The sequence below is a fragment of the Ornithorhynchus anatinus genome, chromosome 7 (assembly GCF_004115215.2).
Source record: "Ornithorhynchus anatinus isolate Pmale09 chromosome 7, mOrnAna1.pri.v4, whole genome shotgun sequence".
Lineage (NCBI taxonomy): Eukaryota > Metazoa > Chordata > Mammalia > Monotremata > Ornithorhynchidae > Ornithorhynchus > Ornithorhynchus anatinus.
In genome coordinates, this window is record NC_041734.1 from 34,721,593 (window position 1) to 34,741,618 (window position 20,026).

Sequence of the window (20,026 nt, forward strand, 5' to 3'; positions counted from 1 at the left end):
ACGTGCTTAACAAATGCCATCATCATTATTATTAGCTGCTGGAGAGAGAATCTAGTCTGTTCCTTTCTAAATCAATCAACAGTCTTTATCGAGTGCTTAGTATGTGCAGAGCCCTGTATTATACACTGGGGAGGGTATGGCATCGCCTAGTGGTAAAAGCAGGGGCTCGGGAGTCAGGACATGGGTTCAAATCCCCCCTCCGCACTCGTCTGCTGTGTGACCTTGGGCGAGCCTTTCTGTGCCTCCATTACCACATCTGTAAAATGGAGATGAAGCCTGTGAGCCCCAAGTGGGACAACCTGATTACCTTGGACCCACCCCAGCGCGTAGGACAGCGCTTGGCATAGAGCAAGCGCTTAATACCGTAATCATAATTATTATTAGGAGACAACAGAGTTGGTAAACGTGGCTTTGTGGAAAGAGCACGGACTTGGGAGTCAGAGGTCATTGGTTCGAATCCCAGCTCCACCACCGGGTTGGGGTTGTGTGGTCTTGGGCAAGTCACTTAATTTCTCTGCACCTCAGTGACCTCATCTTTAAAAGGGGGACTAAGACTGTGAGCCCCACTTGGGACTACCAGATTACCTTGGATCTACCCCAGCGTTCAGAACAGCTCTTGGCACATAGTTTTAGAGAAGCAGCGTGGCTCAGTGGAAAGAGCATGGGCTTGGGAGCCAGAGGTCATGGGTTTGAATCCCAGCTCTGCCACTTGTCGGTTGTGTGGCTGTGGGCAAGTCACTTAACTTCTCTGTGCCTCAGTTACCTCATTTGTAAAATGGGGATGAAGATTGTGAGCCTAATGTGGGACAACCTGATTACCTTGTATACGCCTGCGTTTAGAACAGTGCTCTGCACATAGTAAGCACTTAACGAATACCAACATTATTGGTAAACACTTAAATGCCAGCATTATTATTATTATTGTGTGACCTTGGGCAAGTCACTTAATTTCTCTGTGCCTCAGTGACCTCATCTATAAAAGGGGGATTAAGACTGTGAGCCCCCCGTGGGACAACCTGATTACTTTGGATCCACCTCAGCCCTTAGAACAGCGCTTGACACACAGTAAGCACTTAACAAATACCAGCATTATTATTATTGTGTGACCCTGGGCAAGTCACTTAATTTCTCTGCGCCTCAGTGACCTCATCTGTAAAAGGGGGATTAAGACTGTGAGCCCCACGTGGAACTATCTGATTACCTTGGATTCACCCCAGCGCGTGGGATGGCTCTTGGCATAGAGCAAGCACTTAATACTATAATAATAATTATTATTAGGAGACAACAGAGTGGTAAACATGGCCTAGTGGAAAGAACACGGGCTTGGGAGTCAGAGATCATGGGTTCTAATCCAGACTCCACCACGTATCTGTTGTGTGACCTTGGGCAAGTCACTTAATTTCTCTTCACCTCAATGACCTCATTTTAAAAAGGGGATTAAGACTGTGAGCCCCACGTGGGACAACCTGATTGCCTTGGATCCACCCCAGCTCTTAGAACAGCGCTTGACACATAGTAAGCGCTTAACAAACACCAGCATTATTATGTGACCTTGGGCAAGTCACTTAATTTCTCTGTGCCTCAGTGACCTCATCTGTAAAAGGGGGATTAATAATAATAATAATAATGTTGGTATTTGTTAAACGCTTACTATGTGCAGAGCACTGTTCTAAGCGCTGGGGTAGATACAGGGTAATCAGGTTGTCCCACGTGAGGCTCACAGTTAATCCCCATTTTACAGATGAGGGAACTGAGACACAGAGAAGTTAAGTGACTTGCCCACATTTTAAAAAGGGGATTAAGACCGTGAGCCCCCCGTGGGGCAACCCTGATTACCTTGGACCTACCCCAGCGCTTGGTACATAGTAAGCACTTAACAAATATTATTATTAATAGTAGTAGTAATAATAATAATAATAAACGTCTTCCCCTGCCCAGAAGGAGATCTCACATGAATGGGAAAGGGTGTCTCCAGACTTCTCCTTTGGAGGCGTGGATTTTCTACGTGGAAAGGTAAATGGGAGACAGGTGGGAAAGGCGCATCCCCCACCCCCTTCCCCGGGGATTTGCCACCCGGTGCTGCCCTAAGGAGGGCAGAAGGCAGCAGAAACTGAGGAGGTGGGCAGGCCCTGCCCCCCAGTCTGGACTTTGCGGCACACCTGACTCCCTCTTGCTGCTTCCCTTGGGCTAGGAGGACTCAGGGGTTGAGCCGGCCCTCGCCCTCTTCCCTTGGACTATTTTGGGAGCCTGGTCCTGGCAGCTGTAAGCCCCCCTCCTCCTTCTTGCCTTGGCCGAGCCCCCCCCCCAGAGCGGACCCATGCCCCCGGCCCCGCCCGCCGGAGCCCGCCCCGCCCCGAGCAGGATTGGAACTCGGCTCCCCGATGGTCTTCTCTCCGCGGCCATGGGTCCGGAGCGGGCTGCCGGACGCCGGACCCTCTTCTGGATGCTCCTCGGTGAGTGCGACCCCCCGGCTGGTCCTGGGGGGAGGGTGGATGGGGACCCCCCCCCCCCCTCCCCGAGCAGCGTCTAAAACAGTGCCTCGCCAGCCGGGCTGCCCTCCGCTCTCCAAGTAGCCCGAGGTCCAGAAGGACCGGCCGGCTGTCGTAGCCTCCCCCCGCCCAGCAACCCCCTCATCCCGCCGGCCCCGAAAGCATAAAAATTCACCATAATGATGGCATTTTGTTAAACGCTTACTAGGTGCCAGGCATTGTTCTAAGCGCTGGGGTAGATAACAAGGTAATAATAAGGGTGGTGTTAAGCGCTTACTAGGTGCCAGGCACTGTTCTAAGCGCTGGGATAGAGACGAGGTAGTAACAATGATAATGGTGGTATTTGTTAAGCGCTTTACTGTGTGTCAGGCGCTGTTCTGAGCGCTGGGATGGAGCCGAGGTAATGATAAGGGTGGTATCTGTTAAGCGCTTACTGTGTGCCAGTCACTGTTCTAAGCGCTGGGATAGATACAAGGTAGTAATAATAATAACGGTGGTATTTGTTAAGCGCTTACGATGTGCCAGGCTCTGTTCTAAGCGCTGGGATAGAGACAAGGTAATAATGGTGGTATTTGTTAAGCGCTTACTATGTGCCAAGCGCTGTTCTAAGCGCTGGGATAGTCAGGGTAATAACGGTGGTATTTGTTAAGCGCTTATGATGTTCCAGGCGCTGTTCTAAGCACTGGGATAGAGACAAGGTAATAATAATGGTGGTATTTGTTAAACGCTTACTATGTGCCAGGTGCTGTTCTAAGCGCTGGGATAGAGACAAGGTAATAATAATGGTGGTATTTGTTAAGCGCTTACTAGGTGCCAGGCACTGTTCTAAGCGCTGGGGTAGAAAGAAGGTAATAACGGTGGTATTTGTTAAGCGCTTCCTATGTGCCAGGTGCTGTTCTAAGCGCTGGGGTAGAGACAAGGTAATAATGGTGGTATTTGTTAAGCGCTTACTATGTGCCAGCATAGAGACAGGGTAATAATGGTGGTATTTGTTAAGCGCTATGTGCCAGGCGCTGTTCTAAGCGCTGGGATAGAGACAAGGTAATAATAACCGCGGTATTTGTTAAGCGCTTCCTATGTGCCAGGTGCTGTTCTAAGCGCTGGGGTAGAGACAAGGTGGTAATAATGGTGTTAAGCGTTTATTGTGTGCCTGTCAGTGTTCTAAGCGCTGAGATGGATACGTGTTAATAATAATCGTGGCATTTGTTAAGCTCTTGCTATGGGCCTGGCACTGTTCTAAGCGCTGGGATAGATACAAGGTAATGGTGGTATTTAAGCGCTTACTATGTGCCAGGTGCTGTTCTAAGCGCTGGTGTAGAGACAAGGTAATAACTGTGGTATTTAAGTGCTTACTATGGGCCACGTGCTGTTCTAAGCGCTGGGGTAGATACAAGGTGGTAATAATTATAATTGCGGTATTTGTTAAGCACTTGCTATGTGCCAGGCACTGTTATAAGCGGTGGGATAGATACAAGGTAATAATGGTGGTATTTAAGTGCTTACTATGTGCCAGGCACTGTTCTAAACTTTAAGGTAGATACAAAGTAAAAATTATAATTGTGGTATTTAAGCACTTACTATGTGCCGGATACTGTACTAAATGCTGGGGTGGATACAAGCAAATTGGGTTGGACCCAATCCCTGTTCCACAGGGGGCTCACAGTCTCAATTCCCATTTTACAGATGAGGCAACTGAGGCACAGAGAAATGAAGCGGCTTGCACAGACAAGTGGCAGAGTGGGCATTAGAACCCACGTCCTCTGACTCCCAAACCCATGCTATTTCCACTAAACCATGCTGCTTCTAGTTGTTTTGGGAGTGGAAGGAGAGCTTCCTCCCCACCCTCCAAACCTGTAACTCAGGGCTGGGGGCGTGGGGGAGTCCTCTGCCCTTTGGGAATGGAAGAAGATGTGTTGCACCTTAACAAAGAGTTGGTTGTCCAGTGCTGCCACTGTGGTCTCACGAGCAGCCGTGCTTCAGTGCATCTGGTCTGTGGACTTCTCAACAGCCTTTCCTGGCCAAGGTGCCCACAACTTTTCCAACTCCCTGTGCAAAAGTCGAGTCTCAAGCTGAACAGCCAATGCCTTTTTGGCCCAGAGCTAATGGAAACATGAGGGAGGCAGGCTTTGAGGGCCACCATAGGCAGCGAAGGTGTTGCTGAGATGCCTATCAAGGTGGGACCTGCTCAGACAAAGCAGATCTCTCACCTGGGGGAAATAATGATCTCCGCCAGCTGGGAGAGAGTGCCAGCTGGGGGTGCCACCAGCCCCAGCCTGTTCTGAGCTTTCTTCTTCCACCTTAGGCGGATCCTTCCTAGAAGCAGTGCGGAAAAAAGCCATGGTTTGTGGGGTGGAAGACGTTATCCCTAGGATACATGTCTGACAAGGAGGCGTTCTTGTATTGTCCAGTTTCTGAGCACAAAGTGGGATGGCGCAAAGATGTCTCTCAAGGAGAAAGAATTTTCTAGAAGGAAAATAAACTTGATACAAAACAGGAAAAAAAAATGTAGAGGGAATGTGGTCGTTCCTTTCTCATGTCATTCTTACAATGTGGCATCTGTCTTTTGTTTATCCCGAATCTCTAGAACTACAAGTATTGTTTATACAAACTTGTATTATGTAGTAAGTTCTATTAACTTGTTGAATCTGGAAACCAAAAGTGCATAAACACAAATATTTATGGCATTGCAGCTTTACTTCATGCATTTATTTGAAACTAAAACTAAAACTATACCTTGCATACCAATGTGAGCAATGTCATTGTTGCGTCAGGACTGGATAGGTGGGATAAGTGGCAATCCAAACTTTGATCACTTCGGGTGATAATTTCGACTTGGCTAACCAGGAACTTCTCATTGTCAGGTTCATATTGTCCTCTCATCCGTACCTATTGCTTATTTGCGGGTAACAAGCTTTGGTGAAGGCAAAATGCCGTTTCTGAAACATGTGTTCTGTATGCATACTTAATAGGCTATCCCAAACTGTACTGTTTACTATTGCCCTTAGCATCCTTATTACTTTGAATTACATAGAGCTTTCACTGGTGAAAATTTGAAGGAAAATAGAATCCAAAATTTGGTGGTAAATCAGGTTATTCAGGTTTTCTTTTCTGATGTCTATTATTCATTCATTCAATAGTATTTATTAAGCGCTTACTGTATGCAGAGCTTTGTACTAAGCACTTGCATTGAAGCATGATATGTGAATTATGGGTAGGTGCCATTCCTTAGAAGTTAGGGGACCTAACCTTGTCGATAATTTTATTTTAATGTTTAATAATAGCACGTAACATTATCAATAATATTTTTTAAGTGCTGGGGTAGTTACAAAATAATCAGATTGGGCAACAGTCCCTGTTTACACCGGTTCATAGTCTAAGAGCGAGTGGTTATCTGAACCCCATTTTCCAGCTGAGGAAAGGGAGGTATTATCTGAGCCCCATTTACCCGATGAGGAAAAGGAGGTAAGGTGGTGACTTGCCGAAGGCCACACCGCAGGCCAGTGGCAGATCTGGGATTAGAGTCCCGTTCTCCTGCCCTCTCCCCACCGAAAATCCCTCCTTTCCAGGTCCGCTGCTCTTTCCACCATGCTGCCCGTTTGTCTTCTAATATTAGCTGTATGCAGCTTGGAAAATCAGCCTCTGCCTAGCCAGGCACTGAAAAAGTATTCTAGCTGAATAAACGTCCACCTTTAAATGGACAATTTCAGTGTGCTGGTATGTGATAGTTGGTCCTTGAGGGAACCCCAGATTTCCGGCCTCTCTGAATTTGCACCCTATTTCATGTTTAGGATCCCCAAGTTGGAGAAGTCCATGGGTGTGCATTAGGGAGCCCAGCCCCTTCTGTGATCTTGGCTGCCTGGTTCTCCGCCCCTACCCCTTCACCCCCCGTCCCCTAGGCTGGGGGGGATTCATTCATTCAATAGTATTTACTGAGCTCTTATTATGTGCAGAGCACTGTGGTAAGCACTTGGAATGTACAATTTGGCAACAGATAGAGACAATCCCCGCCCAATGATGGGGGATTGGTCCTGGAGCAGGGGATGGCAGTGGTGACTGAGGCTGACCAAAGTTCCCGGACCCTGTGGCAACTTACTCTTTCTGGAGGACCCATTTAGTCCAATCCCCGCCCCATCTCCATTTGCAAGCGAGACTGACTTGCAGCTTTTCCCTCTCCTTTTACTTCTCCCCATGCAGTGTGGGGACCCTGTTCCCAACACCCTTTCTCCTCCAGCTCCAGAAGTGCCATCCCCAGATCCTGCCCCGAGCAACCTGTGCAGAATGTGTGAACGTGGTGCTTTCCTGGGACCCACTAAAATACGAATCATCTCTGACTGATTCCCAGCACTCTCACTCCCTCCTTCATAAATAAGAAACACAATCAGGGATTATGTTAATTCTCTATTAATATTCGCACATGCCCCAACAATGAAGCAGAAAGAGAGCATGAGTGAAACAGCTAGACTGCAACACGCCGAGTCTTTGCTGGGCTGCCAGCAATGGCATGGACACATTTCTGCCTCCTAGCCCTCCAAAAAAAAATTCCTCCAAATCAGTTACATTTATTGACTGTTAACTGTGCCCAGAACACTGAACTAAGCCCTTGGGAAAGTATAGTATGACAGAGTTGGTAGGCATGTTCCCTGTCCACAATGAGCTTACAGTCTAGAAGACTGTAAATCACTTTCAAATGCCCCAGAAACCTCAGCCGGTCAAACCCCCTGATTTTTGAAAAAAATGAATAAAGTAAAATAGCTGCACATTAGCACAGTGCTGTCTGTTCTGTTTATATTATTTTTAAGAGTCTCTGATTTTTATGTCAGTATTGCTATTTACAACATATATTATTGTAACTCCAATTGTCAAGTGCCCAGTTCTGGATGATTTGGGTAAAGATAGGGTACTCAACTTTGGTTTAGGAATCAATTCCCCTATGGGGTCAGGGACTGTCAAATTCTCAACTGGATATTTTTTTTTTCTCAAGAACATAGTACAGTATTTTACATACAGAGAATGCTAATAACTAGTCCTCAATTCAGAACATTTTCCTTATGGGGAAAACTGGTTCTGACTTGCACCTTTTTGACTTACGATACAGTTTCTAGAAACCGTAGTAAGCTCTAGGGCTGCATGTTCGCCACTACCTTTACTCTTCTAACACTTCTAACAGACCAAGGGACAGCTTATTCTCCTCTTCATAAAGCCCCGAACACCAAAGTGAGGAATCAAGGTGGTTGTGAAGAGTGTTACCCTGGTTTTACTCTTGGTTGCTGGGAGTTTCTTGGTGAGGAATGGAGCTAGGCTAGAACTGCTTTGGCTCGCTAATTATTTACCGTAATGCGTATTACGACCGTAATGCCACACCGCCTCTTACATCAACACAGAATCTCCACTGGGAGATTTTTAGCTTGGCATAATAAAATAATATCCAGGAATTTCATTTATCCCAAGACTTTTCAGGTACTTACATTGAAAGCTAATTAAAATAACACACATGGGATATAGCTTTTTTTAGAGTAGGAATTATTCTGTGATGGAACATGAAGTTCCTTCATCAGTGATATTTACTGAGCATTTCCTGTGCACAGAGCGCTGTACTAAGCACTTGGGGGAGTACAGTACAACAGAGTTGGTAGGCACTTCCCTGCCCACAACAAGTTTACAATCTACAGGATCTCAGACTACTAGTTCCTGTTGGTTTGTTTTTATCCATCAAATGTGTAGTCCTGGCTAGCAGAGCTGAACTTCTCATTTACCAGTGTGTTGGAGAAGTTGAAGGTTCTGATTAAAAATCCCCTACCGTTGTCAAAAAGCTCCTGAATCCCCTAACACCTTTAATAATCACTGTGGTATTTAAGTGCTTGCTTTGTGCTAAGCGCTAGGTAATATAATAATTCTGCCACACTTGCTTCCTGGGGAGGAGGGTGCTTGTGTCAGTGGTCCAGCTGCTGGAGAGACAGGTTGCAGGAGTCTTGCTGCCACAGATCCACTGCTCCACCTTGAGATTTGCATTTGGTCAGGGTCCCTGAAGCTACCAGACACCTCTTCCTTCCTCCCTCTCCATAGCCCCACAAGATATAAGGTAGATGCAAGGAAATTGGGTTGGACACAGTCCCTGTCCCACATAGGGCTCATAGTCTTAATCCCCATTCTCCAGATGAGGTAAGTGAAGCTCAGAGAAGTGAAGTGACTTGCCCAAGGTAGCACAGCAGGCAAGTGGAGCCAGGATTAGAACTCTGGTCCTTCCAACTCCCAGACCCATACTCTATCCACTAAATCATGATGCTTCTCTGTCATGCAAGGAGGGGAAAGAGTGGAGAAGAGGGAAAGAGACTGAGCCAATCAATCAAAAGTATTTATTAAGGGCTTACAATGAGCGAAGCCCTGTACTAAGTGCTTGGTCCTGAGTGAGCTCTCTGCCTCCCTCCCTCTCCATGGGCCCATTGCTGGTATCTGCGAGGGACTGCCTCTGAGGGGAAGGCTGAATGGCGGAGTAGGTGCCTTCTCTCCTAACCCCACCTGGAGGTGCTGCTTGTCTCCATTGCAAGAAGACATCAACCAACCAATCAATTGTGTTTACTGAACTTACTATGTGCAGAGCACTGTTCTAAGTGTTTGTGGAGACTTGATCCCTGCCCTCAAGGAGCTATCAAGCCACCTCCTGCAGCAGGTGATCCCTGAGTCCCTCCCCACCACCTTCCAGGCTTTTAGGCCTTTGACCCCAGTGCTACTTCTCCCCCTCCCAACCCCGCCATCTCAGCACTGGGAGGTCTTACTGATGAAGCAGTTCCCTACTGGGCACCCTGCACTTGTCTCTGGAGCCGGTCGGTGGGGATGGGACCATGTCTCTTGGTGCTGCTTGGAAGGGCGAAGAAACTCCAGGGGAGAGCCATCGTGGAACAAACAGGTGACAAAATAAGGAAAGTAAGAAGGTTGGTGAGCGTGTGTGTGATCATTAAGGGATCGATCAAAATGTTTCAGTCTCCTTTTTTGTAGAACATTGAAAACATGAAAATGAAGGCATTAATAATAGGGTTTAAAAATGAATAAATTTTTTTCTACAAAGTTCCACCCATCATCTAGGTGTGTCAGTTTATGTCTTTTCCATTTGTCTCTTCCGGTTCTCCTCTCCAGCACCATTCTGATTCGCCCCACCCGTGCTACAGTTCCTTCAAATCTTCATCCTTATTACCTACCCTGAAGTCCCTTCCTCACCAGGGCCAGGTCTGGAACCACACCTTTATTACAGAAGCAGAACCACACCTTTGTTACAGAAGCAGCATGGTGTAGTGGATAGAGCATAGGTCTGGGAGTCAGAATGACCTGAATTCTAATCCCAGCTGTGCCACTTGTCTGCTGTGTGACCTTGGCTAAGTCACTTCACTTCTCTGGGCCTCAGTTACCTCATATGTGTCACAATCATAGGGACTGGGACTGTGAGCCCTATGTGAAACAGGGACTGTGTTCAACCTGCTCTGATTGTATCTACCCTAGTACTTAGTACAGTACCTGACACATAGTAAGCACTTAACAAATACCACAATTATTATTGTTGCTTAAATTAGGTCACTTCCTGCTGCCTTTTCTGTGGTCCCTAGGTCTCTTATGGCCTGGGCATCTGAAAATCCTCAGAGTATCGGGGATGGGACAGAGCTGAGGAGGGGGGTGGGTGGTGGTAGCCCCTAGCCAGGACTCCTCCTCTCCCCTCTCCCTCTCCCCTCTCCCCTGCCCTCAGTCTGTCCCACTCCCTGGTGCCCTGGCTTTATAGGGTTCCAGGATGCTTGGCTGGAAGGTGTCTGCATGGCAGGGATGGAGGGGAAGGGTTCTGATAGGATGGAGTGGGACAAATTCTGGACCAGAGCAGCGCTGGCCTGCATTGAGGAGAGAGAGTGGCCACCATGCCTCACAACTGGCCCTGGAAATCCTCAAGCTACTAGGTTTTTTTCCTTTTTTTCATGGTATTTAAGCACTTACTATTATGCCAGTCACTGTTCTAAACACTGTGGTAGACACAAGTTAATCAGGTTAGACACAGTCCATGTCCCTCATGGGACTCAGTCTTAATCCCCCTTTTACAGATGAGATAACTGTGGCGCAGAGAAGTTAAGTGGCTTACCCAAGGTCAGGGTCTGGGCTTCTTGCTTCACAGTTGGTTACATTTTTCTGGACTGTGCTAAGCACTCGGGTCCTTATAAGGGCAGACAATTAGTCACATCCAGGCTCACAATCTAAAGGGATGGGTGGTAAACAGACATATAGTAATTGTGGTCTTTGTTAAACACTTATTCTGTGCCAAGCTGGGATAGATACAAGATAATCAGGTCGAACACAGTCTCGGTCCCAGGGAGGGCTACTAGTCTATGGGGAAGCTCTTAGAACAGAAACTGAAATACTAAGACAAGCTCACAATCCAAGATTACTATGAAACTAAGCAGTTTCTTGTTGGTTTGTTTCTGTGGGGGAGGTTATCATGTCCGTTAGTGATGCAACTGACAATCATTGTGAATATTTCTCACCCACGCCCTGCCTCTGGACTGGAATGCCCTCCCTCGTCATATTTGACAGACAATTGCTCTCCCTATTTCAAAGCCATATTGAAGGCACATCTCCTCTAAGAGGCCTTCCTTAACTAAGCCTCCTTTCCTCTTCTCCCAGTCCCTTCTGTGTCACCCTGACTTTCTCCTTTTCCTTCATTCATTCAATTCGTTCAACTATTTTTGAGTGTTTACTGTGTGCAGAGCACTGTCCTAAGCCCTTGAGAGAGTACAATACAACAATAAACAGACACATTCCCTGCCCAAAACAAGCTTACAGTCTAGAGAGGGGGAGACAGACATTAATATAAAAAAATAAATTAGAGATATGTAACTAAGTGCTTTGGAGCTGGGAGGTGGAAGAACAGAGGCAGCAAGTCAGGGTGATGCAGAAGTGCTTAGTACAGTGCTCTGCACATAGTAAGCGCTCAATAAATACTATTGAATGAATGAATAAGGGAGTGGGAGAAGAGAAAAGGGGGGGCTTAGAGAAGGCTTCCTGGAGGAGATGCCTTCATTAAGACTTCGAAGTGTGGGGAGAGTAATTGCCTTTCAGAGTTGAGGAGAAAGAGCGTTCCAGGCCAGAGGCAGGATGTGGGTTGAGGGGTCGACAGCGAGGTAGGTGAGATTGAGGCACAGTGAGAGGGTTAGCATTTGAGGAGCAAAGTGTGCGGGTTGTAGTAGGAGAGTAGCAGGGTGAGGTAGGAGAGGGCAAGGAGATGGATTGCTTTAATGCCAGTAGTGAAGAGTTTTTGTTTGATGTGGAGGTGGATGGGCAACCACTGGAGTTTTTTGAGAAGTGGGGTGACATCCTGAATGTTTTTGTAGAAAAATGACCCAGGCTGCAGAGTGAAGTATGGACTGGAGTGGAGAGAGACAGGAAGCTGCTTACTGCTATGGGCTCTCGTTATATGCCAGCTAGACTACTGTGTCAGCCTTCTCTCTGATCTCCCTTCCTCCTCTCTCGCCCCGTTCAGGTCTATTCTTCACTCCGCTGCCCGGCTCATCTTCCTGCAGGAACGATCTGGGCATGTCACTCCCCTTCTTAAACACCTCCAGTGGTTGCCTATCAACCTCCGCTCCAAACAAAAACTCCTCACTCTAGGCTTCGAGGCTCTCCATCACCTTGCCCCTTCCTACCTCTCCTCCCTTCTCTCTTTCTACCACCCACCCCGCACGCTCCGCTCCTCCGCCGCCCACCTCCTCACCGTCCCTTGGTCTCGCCTATCCCGCCGTCGACCCCCGGGCCACGTCCTCGCGCGGTCCTGGAACGCCCTCCCTCCTCACCTCCGCCAAACTGATTCTATTCCCCTCTTCAAAACCCTACTTAAAACTCACCTCCTCCAAGAGGCCTTCCCAGACTGAGCTCCCCTTCTCCCTCTACTCCCTCTACCACCCCCCCTTCACTTCTCCGCAGCTTAACCCTCTTTTCCCCCCATTTCCCTCTGCTCCTCCCCCCTCCCTTCCCATCCCCTCAGCACTGTACTCGTCCGCTCAACTGTATATATTTTCATTACCCTATTTATTTTGTTAATGGAATGTACATCGCCTCGATTCTATTTAGTTGCCATTGTTTTTACGAGATGCTCTTCCCCTTGACTCTATTTATTGCCATTGTTCTCGTCTGTCCGTCTCCCCCGATTAGACCGTAAGCCCGTCGAATGGCAGGGACCGTCTCTATCTGTTGCCGACTTGTTCATTCCAAGCGCTTAGTACAGTGCTCTGCACATAGTAAGCACTCAATAAATACTATTGAATGAATGAATTAGTACAGTGCTCTGTACACAATACGCACTCAATAAGTTTGACTGACTGACTGATTTGCCCTTGTGTTTGCTGGCTGGAGAGGCCAGTACTGTTGTTGCTGTCAAGGCAGAGTCTTCTGGCTTAGTTTGCTGCAGGCCCACCGGGCTAGAGGCTTTGTGGACAGACTCATGGAGTCAGTTCTGGAGGGAGGTAGGACCCTCTCCTGGCTAACTTGGTTCAGCTGATCACACGGGGTTGAAAGGTGATTATCGTAGAGAGGCGGAGAGATCTGGATTCGGGTCCTGGCTGTGCTGCAGACCAACGGTCCCTTGGGCCTCAGTTTCTCCATCTGTAAAGATGCTCTCACAGCATCATAGGGACGTTGGAAAAAGAGTTACTAACTGTTGGATCAGTTCGAAAGCAGCATGAACAAAAGCTCTTGATTTTCAAACTGACGCTTTCAAACGGAAGCAGCATGGCATAGTGGATAGAACATGGGCCTGGGAGCCAGAAGGAGGTGGTAATAATAATAATTATGGTATTTGTTAATCACTTACTATGTGCCAAGCATTGTTCTAAGCCCTGGAGTGGATACAAGCAAACCAGGTTAGACACACTCCCTGTTCCATGTGGGGCTCACTAGTACTGGGGTGGTTACAAGGATACTGGGTTGGATATAGTCCCTGTCCCACATGGGGCTCACAGTCTCATCTATTCAATTGGATTTATTAAGCACTTACTGTGTACAGAGCACTGTACTAAACACTTGGGAAAGAACAATACAACAGTAAACAGTGGCAATCCCTGCCCACAATGAGCTCACAGTCTAGAGGGAAGGAGCTAGGATTAGAACCCTTGACCTTCTGACTTCCAGGCCACCCTGCTCCTCTACTATGCCATACTGCTTCTTTAATCCCAACTCTGCCACTTGTCTGCTGTGTGACCTCGGGCAAGTCATTTAACCTCTCTGTGCCTCAGTTCCCTCATCTGCAAAATGGGAATTAAAACTGTGAACCTCATTTGATACATGGACTGTGTCCAACTCAATTAGCTTGTATTTACTCCAGTGCTTAGAACAGTGCCTGGCACATAGTAAGTGCTTAATAATCACCATGAAAGAAAAGCAGAAAGACATAATATTATGTAATATAAAGTGGTAACTGGGCATCAGTGAGACATGTATTTATCCCCAAGCTAGGAGATGCTGACTGGCAGCGAACAGGAAGGGGTTCTGCAGGGGATGACAGCCCAATAGCAGAGCTCCAGAGGGGCAATGGGTGTAACTAGAGACAGTTTAAGCACTGTAACCAAGGGGAAAGAGCCTGAGCTTGGGCATCAGTTGACCCGAGTTCTCATCCTAGCTCTGCCACTCGCCAGCTGTGTGACTTTGAGCAAGTCACTTTACTTCTCTGGACTTCAGTTTCCTTAACTGCAAAATGAGGATGCAGTGTTGTCCTCTATCCTTCTTAGGCTGTGAGCACCATGTGGGACAGGGACTGTTTCTGATCTGATTACCTTTCATCCCCCCGAGCATTTAGAGCAGTCCTTGACATGTAATGCTTCAGAAATACCATAAAAATAAAATAAAGTGTGTACATATGCACTATGGGGATGGGAGGCTGTGGAGGAGTATCAAAGCCCTTAAGGTAATGGAGAAGGGCAGGAGAATTAGGTAGGGAAAAGAGGAGTTAGGCAGGGCAGGATTCTTGGAGGAGGCATGAACATGATAGGGCTTTGAAGGCAGGGAAAGCGGTGATCAGTCCAGCCTATCACCTAACAAATGCCATAATGATAATCACGATTATTCTTCTTCAGCCTCAAGCTCTTCGGTGCTAGATTTCTCTTCCAGCCACTCCTGCCACAGCCTCTCTTCACCCCCTCCCTCTCTCCCTGCATCCCTCCCTCTTTCCCGCCCCTCCAGATTGGACCAGTGCCTCAGTCTTGGGAAGGGTGATGTCACAGTTGGCCTCACGGGGAGAGGCTGGTGCGTACAAGCCCAGGGCCCAAAGGACCGCGGGAGCAGGTGGGAGTGGGAAGCACTGTGAGAAGCAGCCTGGAACCTAATTCCCAAATTGGAGGGGGCCTTGCCCCCCTCCCCCCAGCTCCTGGCTTTGACGCATCACCCCAGGTTTAATTTCTGGGTGTCTTCCCTGTCCCCCTGGAGTTCACTAATCCAGGCCACCCACCTGCCTTGGCAGAGGGCTGAGAGTCGGGAGGAAATGTTTTCTGATCCTTTCCAGATCCCTGGGTGAAAAGGTGTCTCTGAGGCCTGGGAATGACTGTCCTAATTGGGCCCTGGATGATCCCAGGAGCAGAGCAACTCTGGGGGTGGCAGGGATTGGGGAGAGAGTTGAGAGTTGTGCTGCAGTGGACTCAGCATTTAGAGCTTAAAGAAGATCATGGTAATGGGTACAGAGAAGTTTAAGAAGTTAAGAACTTTAAGAACAGGTACTTTATCCCTTTACATGTGAGAAAACTAAGGCGCAGAAAAGTGACTTCTTTGAGGTAATAGGCACAGAGAAGTTAAGGGTTTGCCTAAAGCCACACAGCAGATAAATGGAGGAGCCAGGATAAGAAACCACATCTTCTGACCACCAAACCCGTGCTCTTACCACTAAGCCATACTGCTTCAATGCCACTGACTTGTTTCTCCAGGACTTTGATTTAAGAAGGAGGCAGCCTGGAAAACTGGAAGTCCTTGTGGACAGGATCTACACCTTCCAATCATACCTATAGTGTCCTTTCCCAAGTGCTTAGCACAGTGTCCTGTGCACAGCTAACACTCAGTAAATACAGTTGACTGAGCTTCTCTGATATGCTTTCTCCCAGCTTCCAGACTGAGCTGTATTCCACCTAAACAACTTCTTCCTTCAGTTCTATTTGAAAATGCAGGTCCTTCTAGAGGCAAATTAATTTTATTTCATTATTCCTTAGAAAGACAATAAGATGTCATAAAAAAAATCAGTATACTTAGCACCTGCTGTGGGCAAAACTGAACTGCCTGCATCATTTTTCAAAAACAAAAAAAATAAACATTCAGTCCATATTTCCTCACTCCTGAAAAGCCTGTGACAAAAAACCTCTAGTGGTTACCATCTCCTCAAACAGGAACTCCTTACCACTGCCTTTAAAGCGTTCAATCAGCTCTCCCCCTCCTATCAATCTAACTCATCTCCTTCTATACAGCCCAGGCTGCACATTTTGCTGTCTAACACCAACTTACTTACCATGCCCCTTGGCCAAATCCTCTGTCAGGCCTGGAGCTCCCTCCCCCTTCATGTCAGACAGACCACCACTCTCCCCACCTTCAAAGTCCTACTGTTACCCAAAGTTACCCATCCATCTTCTCATCAAACAGGAACTTAATAACTTAAAGAACTTACGAAGTTAAGAAGTACCTTCTTTAAGTCCTGGAGAAACAAGTCAATGGCATTGAAGCAGTGTGGCTTAGTGGTAAGAGCACGGGTTTGGTGGTCAGAAGATGTGGTTTCTAATCCTCACTCTGCCATTTATTTGCTGTGTGGCTTTAGGCAAACCACTTAACTTCTCTGTGCCTATTACCTCAAAGAAGTCACTTTTCTGTGCCTCAGTTTTCTCACATGTAAAGGGATATTAAGTACCTATTCTCCCTCACCTTTAACCTGTCCGTATGGGTCAAGGACTGTATGTGATCTGATTATCTTGTTTCTACACTGAAACAGCAGTGAGAAGCAGTGAGAAGCAGCGTGGCTCAGTGGAAAGAGCATGGGCTTTGGAGTCAGGGCTCACGAGTTTGAATCCCAGCTCTGCCACTTGTCGGCTGTGTGACTGTAGGCAAGTCACTTAACTTCTCTGTGCCTCAGTTCCCTCATCTGTAAAATGGGGATTAAGACTGTGAGCCCCACGTGGGACAACCTGATTCCCCTATGTCTACCCCAGCGCTTAGAACAGTGCTCGGCACATAGTAAGCGCTTAACAAATACCAACATTATTAACATTATTACATACACCAGCAATTTTTCTAAAGTTCATTTTTCTAAAAAAAAACCCTTTAACTTATGTTTCCCTACTCCTCAAGAACTTCCAGTGCTTGTCCAAGACAACTAACAGAAACTCCTTGCCACAGGCATTAAAGCACTCAATCAGCAGGTCCCGCCCCCCCATCTCAACTTGCTGTTTTCCTACACCCCAGCATACTCACTTCACTCCTCTAACGCCAGCCTTGTTCTCATCTATCTTGCCACCAACCCCTAGCAAACATCCTGCCTCTGGCCTGAAACTCCTTCCCCCTTCACATCCAACAGATGATCATTCTTCCCTACCTTCAAAGCCTTACTAAGATCACATCTCCAAGAGGTTATCCCCCTCTAAACCCTCGCTTCCCCTTCTTCCTCTGTGTCACCTATGCACTTGGATCCTTTCTTGTCTTGTCTTATGCCGTTGAGTCCTTTCCGATCCATAGTGACAACACGGACACATCTCTCGCAGAATGCCGCACTTTCCTTCTGCAATCGTTCTAGTAGTGCTATCCATAGAGTTTTCTTGGTAAAAAAAAAATATGGAAGTGGTTTACCATTGCCTCTTTCTGTGCAGTAAACTCAAGTCTTCGCCCTCGACTCTCTCCCATGCCGCTACTGCCCAGCATGAGTGAGTTTCGACTTGTAGCAGATTGCCTTCCACTCGCTAGCCACTGCCCAAGTTAGGAATGGAATGGATAGGCCTCTGCTTGATTTTCCCTCCCACAGTTGAGTCTGGTGGAGTACTTGAAACTCTCCAGGAGTGACCCTGAGAGGAGAGGGACTTGGATCCTATACCCTTTGTCTTGTCTTATGACGTTGAGTCATTTCCGACCTATAGCGACACCATGGACACGTCTCTCCCAGAACGCCCTGCCTCCATCTGCAATCGTTCTGGTAGTATATCCATAGAACTTTCTTGATAAAAAATATGGAAGTGGTTTACTGTTGCCTCCTTCTGCAGAATAAACTCAAGTCTCCGCCCTTGAATCTCTCCCATGCTGCAGCTGCCCAGCACAGGTGAATTTTGACGTGCTTGCCCACACTGGGCTTAGTCTAGAATGAGGGAGACAGACATCAAAACAAGTAAACAAGCATCAATATAAATAAATAGAATTATAGATATATACATATATTGAAAAGTGCTATGGGGTAGGGAGATGGGGGAGAAGAGCAAAGCGAGCAAGTCGAGGTGATGGGGAAGGGAATGGGAGCTAAGGAAAAGGGAGCTGAGTCTGGGAAAGCCTCTTGGAGGAGGTGCACCTTCAATAAGGCTTTGAAGGAGAGAAGATCTAATCCAAGCATCGCCACTTGACCTTGAGCAAGTCACTTAACTTCTCTGTACCAGTCTCTCCTCTGTAAAATAGGGATTTGAGATCTTTCCAAAACTGGGGGCCCTATAAGCAGGGCCCAGGTACCTTCCAGAGGAGAGTGGATCAATCAACCAGTGTTATTTATTGAGCACTTACTGTATGCAGAGTACTGTACTAAGCAGTTGGTAGAGGGCAGTACCACACAGTTGGTATACATGATTCCTGCCCACAATGAGCTTACACTCTAGAAGGATGGATGAAAGCTCTGTCCCTGTACAAACCCTTTGTGATTCCTTATCAACCGGCATCATTTCAGATTAAAGAAACCAATATTTCAGCCTATGTTTGTGCAGAAGTACCTCCATTCTTTTAATCATCTTGGTCACTGCTTCTGGAACCCCTGGGCATCTTCTTCTGTGGTCAAGTGGGCACTGCCCATCCCAAAGAAAGCCTGCTTGTCCTGGATTTGCAGAGGGGAGGGGCGGCGTGTTGCCAGTGGATTGGTTAGAGATTTCTTTTTTATTTTCAGCACTGCCCCTCCTTTTCCGTGGAATCCTCTCTCTTCCCTCCATTCCTTCTCCCCCATTGCTCCTACATCCTCACTCTCTGTTCTTCTCTTTGTTTTTTCAAAGTCCCTTTCTCCGTTTCAGCTGGTCTCCACTTTCTGTAGCTGGGCTGGATGGGTGTGAGTATCAAATACTGCACGTGGGCAGGCAATGGATAAGGGGGGAAGAATAAGATGGGGAAATGAGAGGTTTGTCAGGGAAGGCTTCTGGGAGAAGATATGAGTTTCAGTAGGACTTTGAAGGTGGGGAGAGTGGTGGTCTGTCTGACATGAAGGGGGAGGGAGCTCCAGGCCTGACAGAGGATTTGGCCAAGGGGCATGGTAAGTAAGTTAGTGTTAGCAAAATGTGCAGCCTGGGCTGTATAGAAGGAGATGAATTAGATTGATAGGAGGGGGAGAGCTGATTTGAACGCTTTAAAGGCAGTGGTAAGGAGTTCCTGTTTGAGGAGATGGATGGGTAACCACTAGAGGTTTTTTGTCACAGGCTTTTCAGGAGTGAGGATATGTGGACTGAATGTTTATTTTTTTTGTTTTTGAAAAATGATGCAGGTAGATCAGTCTTGCACACAGCAGGTGCTAAGTATACTGATTTTTTTAAATGACATCTTATTGTCTTTCTAAGGAATAATGAAATAAAATTAATTTGCCTCTAGAAGGACCTGCATTTTCAAATAGAACTGAAGGAAGAAGTTGTTTAGGTGGAATACAGCTCAGTCTGGAAGCTGGGAGGAAGCATATCAGGGAGGCTCAGTCAACTGTATTTACTGAGTGTTAGCTGTGCACAGGACACTGTGCTAAGCACTTGGGAAAGGACACTATAGGTATGATTGGAAGGTGTAGATCCTGTCCACAAGGACTTTCAGTTTTCCAAGCTGCGTCCTTAAATCAAAGTCCTGGAGAAACAAGTCAGTGGCATTGAAGCAGTATGGCTTAGTGGTAAGAGCACAGGTTTGGTGGTCAGAAGATGTGGTTTCTAATCCTGGCTCTGCCATTTATCTGCTCTGTGGCTTTAGGCAAGCCACCTAACTTCTCTGTGCCTATTACCTCTCCTGGAAAATGGGGATTAAGACTGTGAGCCCCATGTGGGGCAACCTCATTACCTTGAATCTACCCCAGCGCTTAGAACAGTGCTTGGCACATAGTAAGCGCTTAAATACCATTATTATTATTAATCATCTCTCTTCTGGCAGGGCTTATCATGTAGCTCTCACCTTGTATGCCTGAACAATTCATGTTCTTGTTTGGCCAAAATTCCAACAGCAAGTTTATCATTTTTAAAAAATGGTATTTGTTAAACACTTTTTGTCAAATACTGTTCTTAGCACTGGTGTAGATAGAAGATAATCCAGCTGAACACAGTACCTGTCCCGCATAGAACTCACAATGT

The 20,026-nt window shown here is 47.0% G+C and overlaps 1 protein-coding gene and 1 non-coding gene across 2 annotated transcripts in view; one reads left to right on the plus strand and one right to left on the minus strand.

The window, feature by feature from the left end:
• Window positions 1-2,334: 2,334 nt before the first annotated feature.
• Window positions 2,335-20,026, plus strand: part of RAMP1 (receptor activity modifying protein 1) — a 117,092-nt gene continuing 99,400 nt past the window's right edge. The window contains exon 1 of the mRNA XM_029068435.2: window positions 2,335-2,453. Coding sequence (XP_028924268.1) covers window positions 2,402-2,453 — 52 coding nt within the window. The 5' untranslated portion in view covers window positions 2,335-2,401. The remainder of the gene's footprint in view (window positions 2,454-20,026) is intronic.
• On the minus strand, window positions 17,403-17,540 carry LOC114813554. Its single transcript, XR_003761271.1, has one exon. It is a non-coding gene; the product is annotated as a small nucleolar RNA SNORA7 (small nucleolar RNA).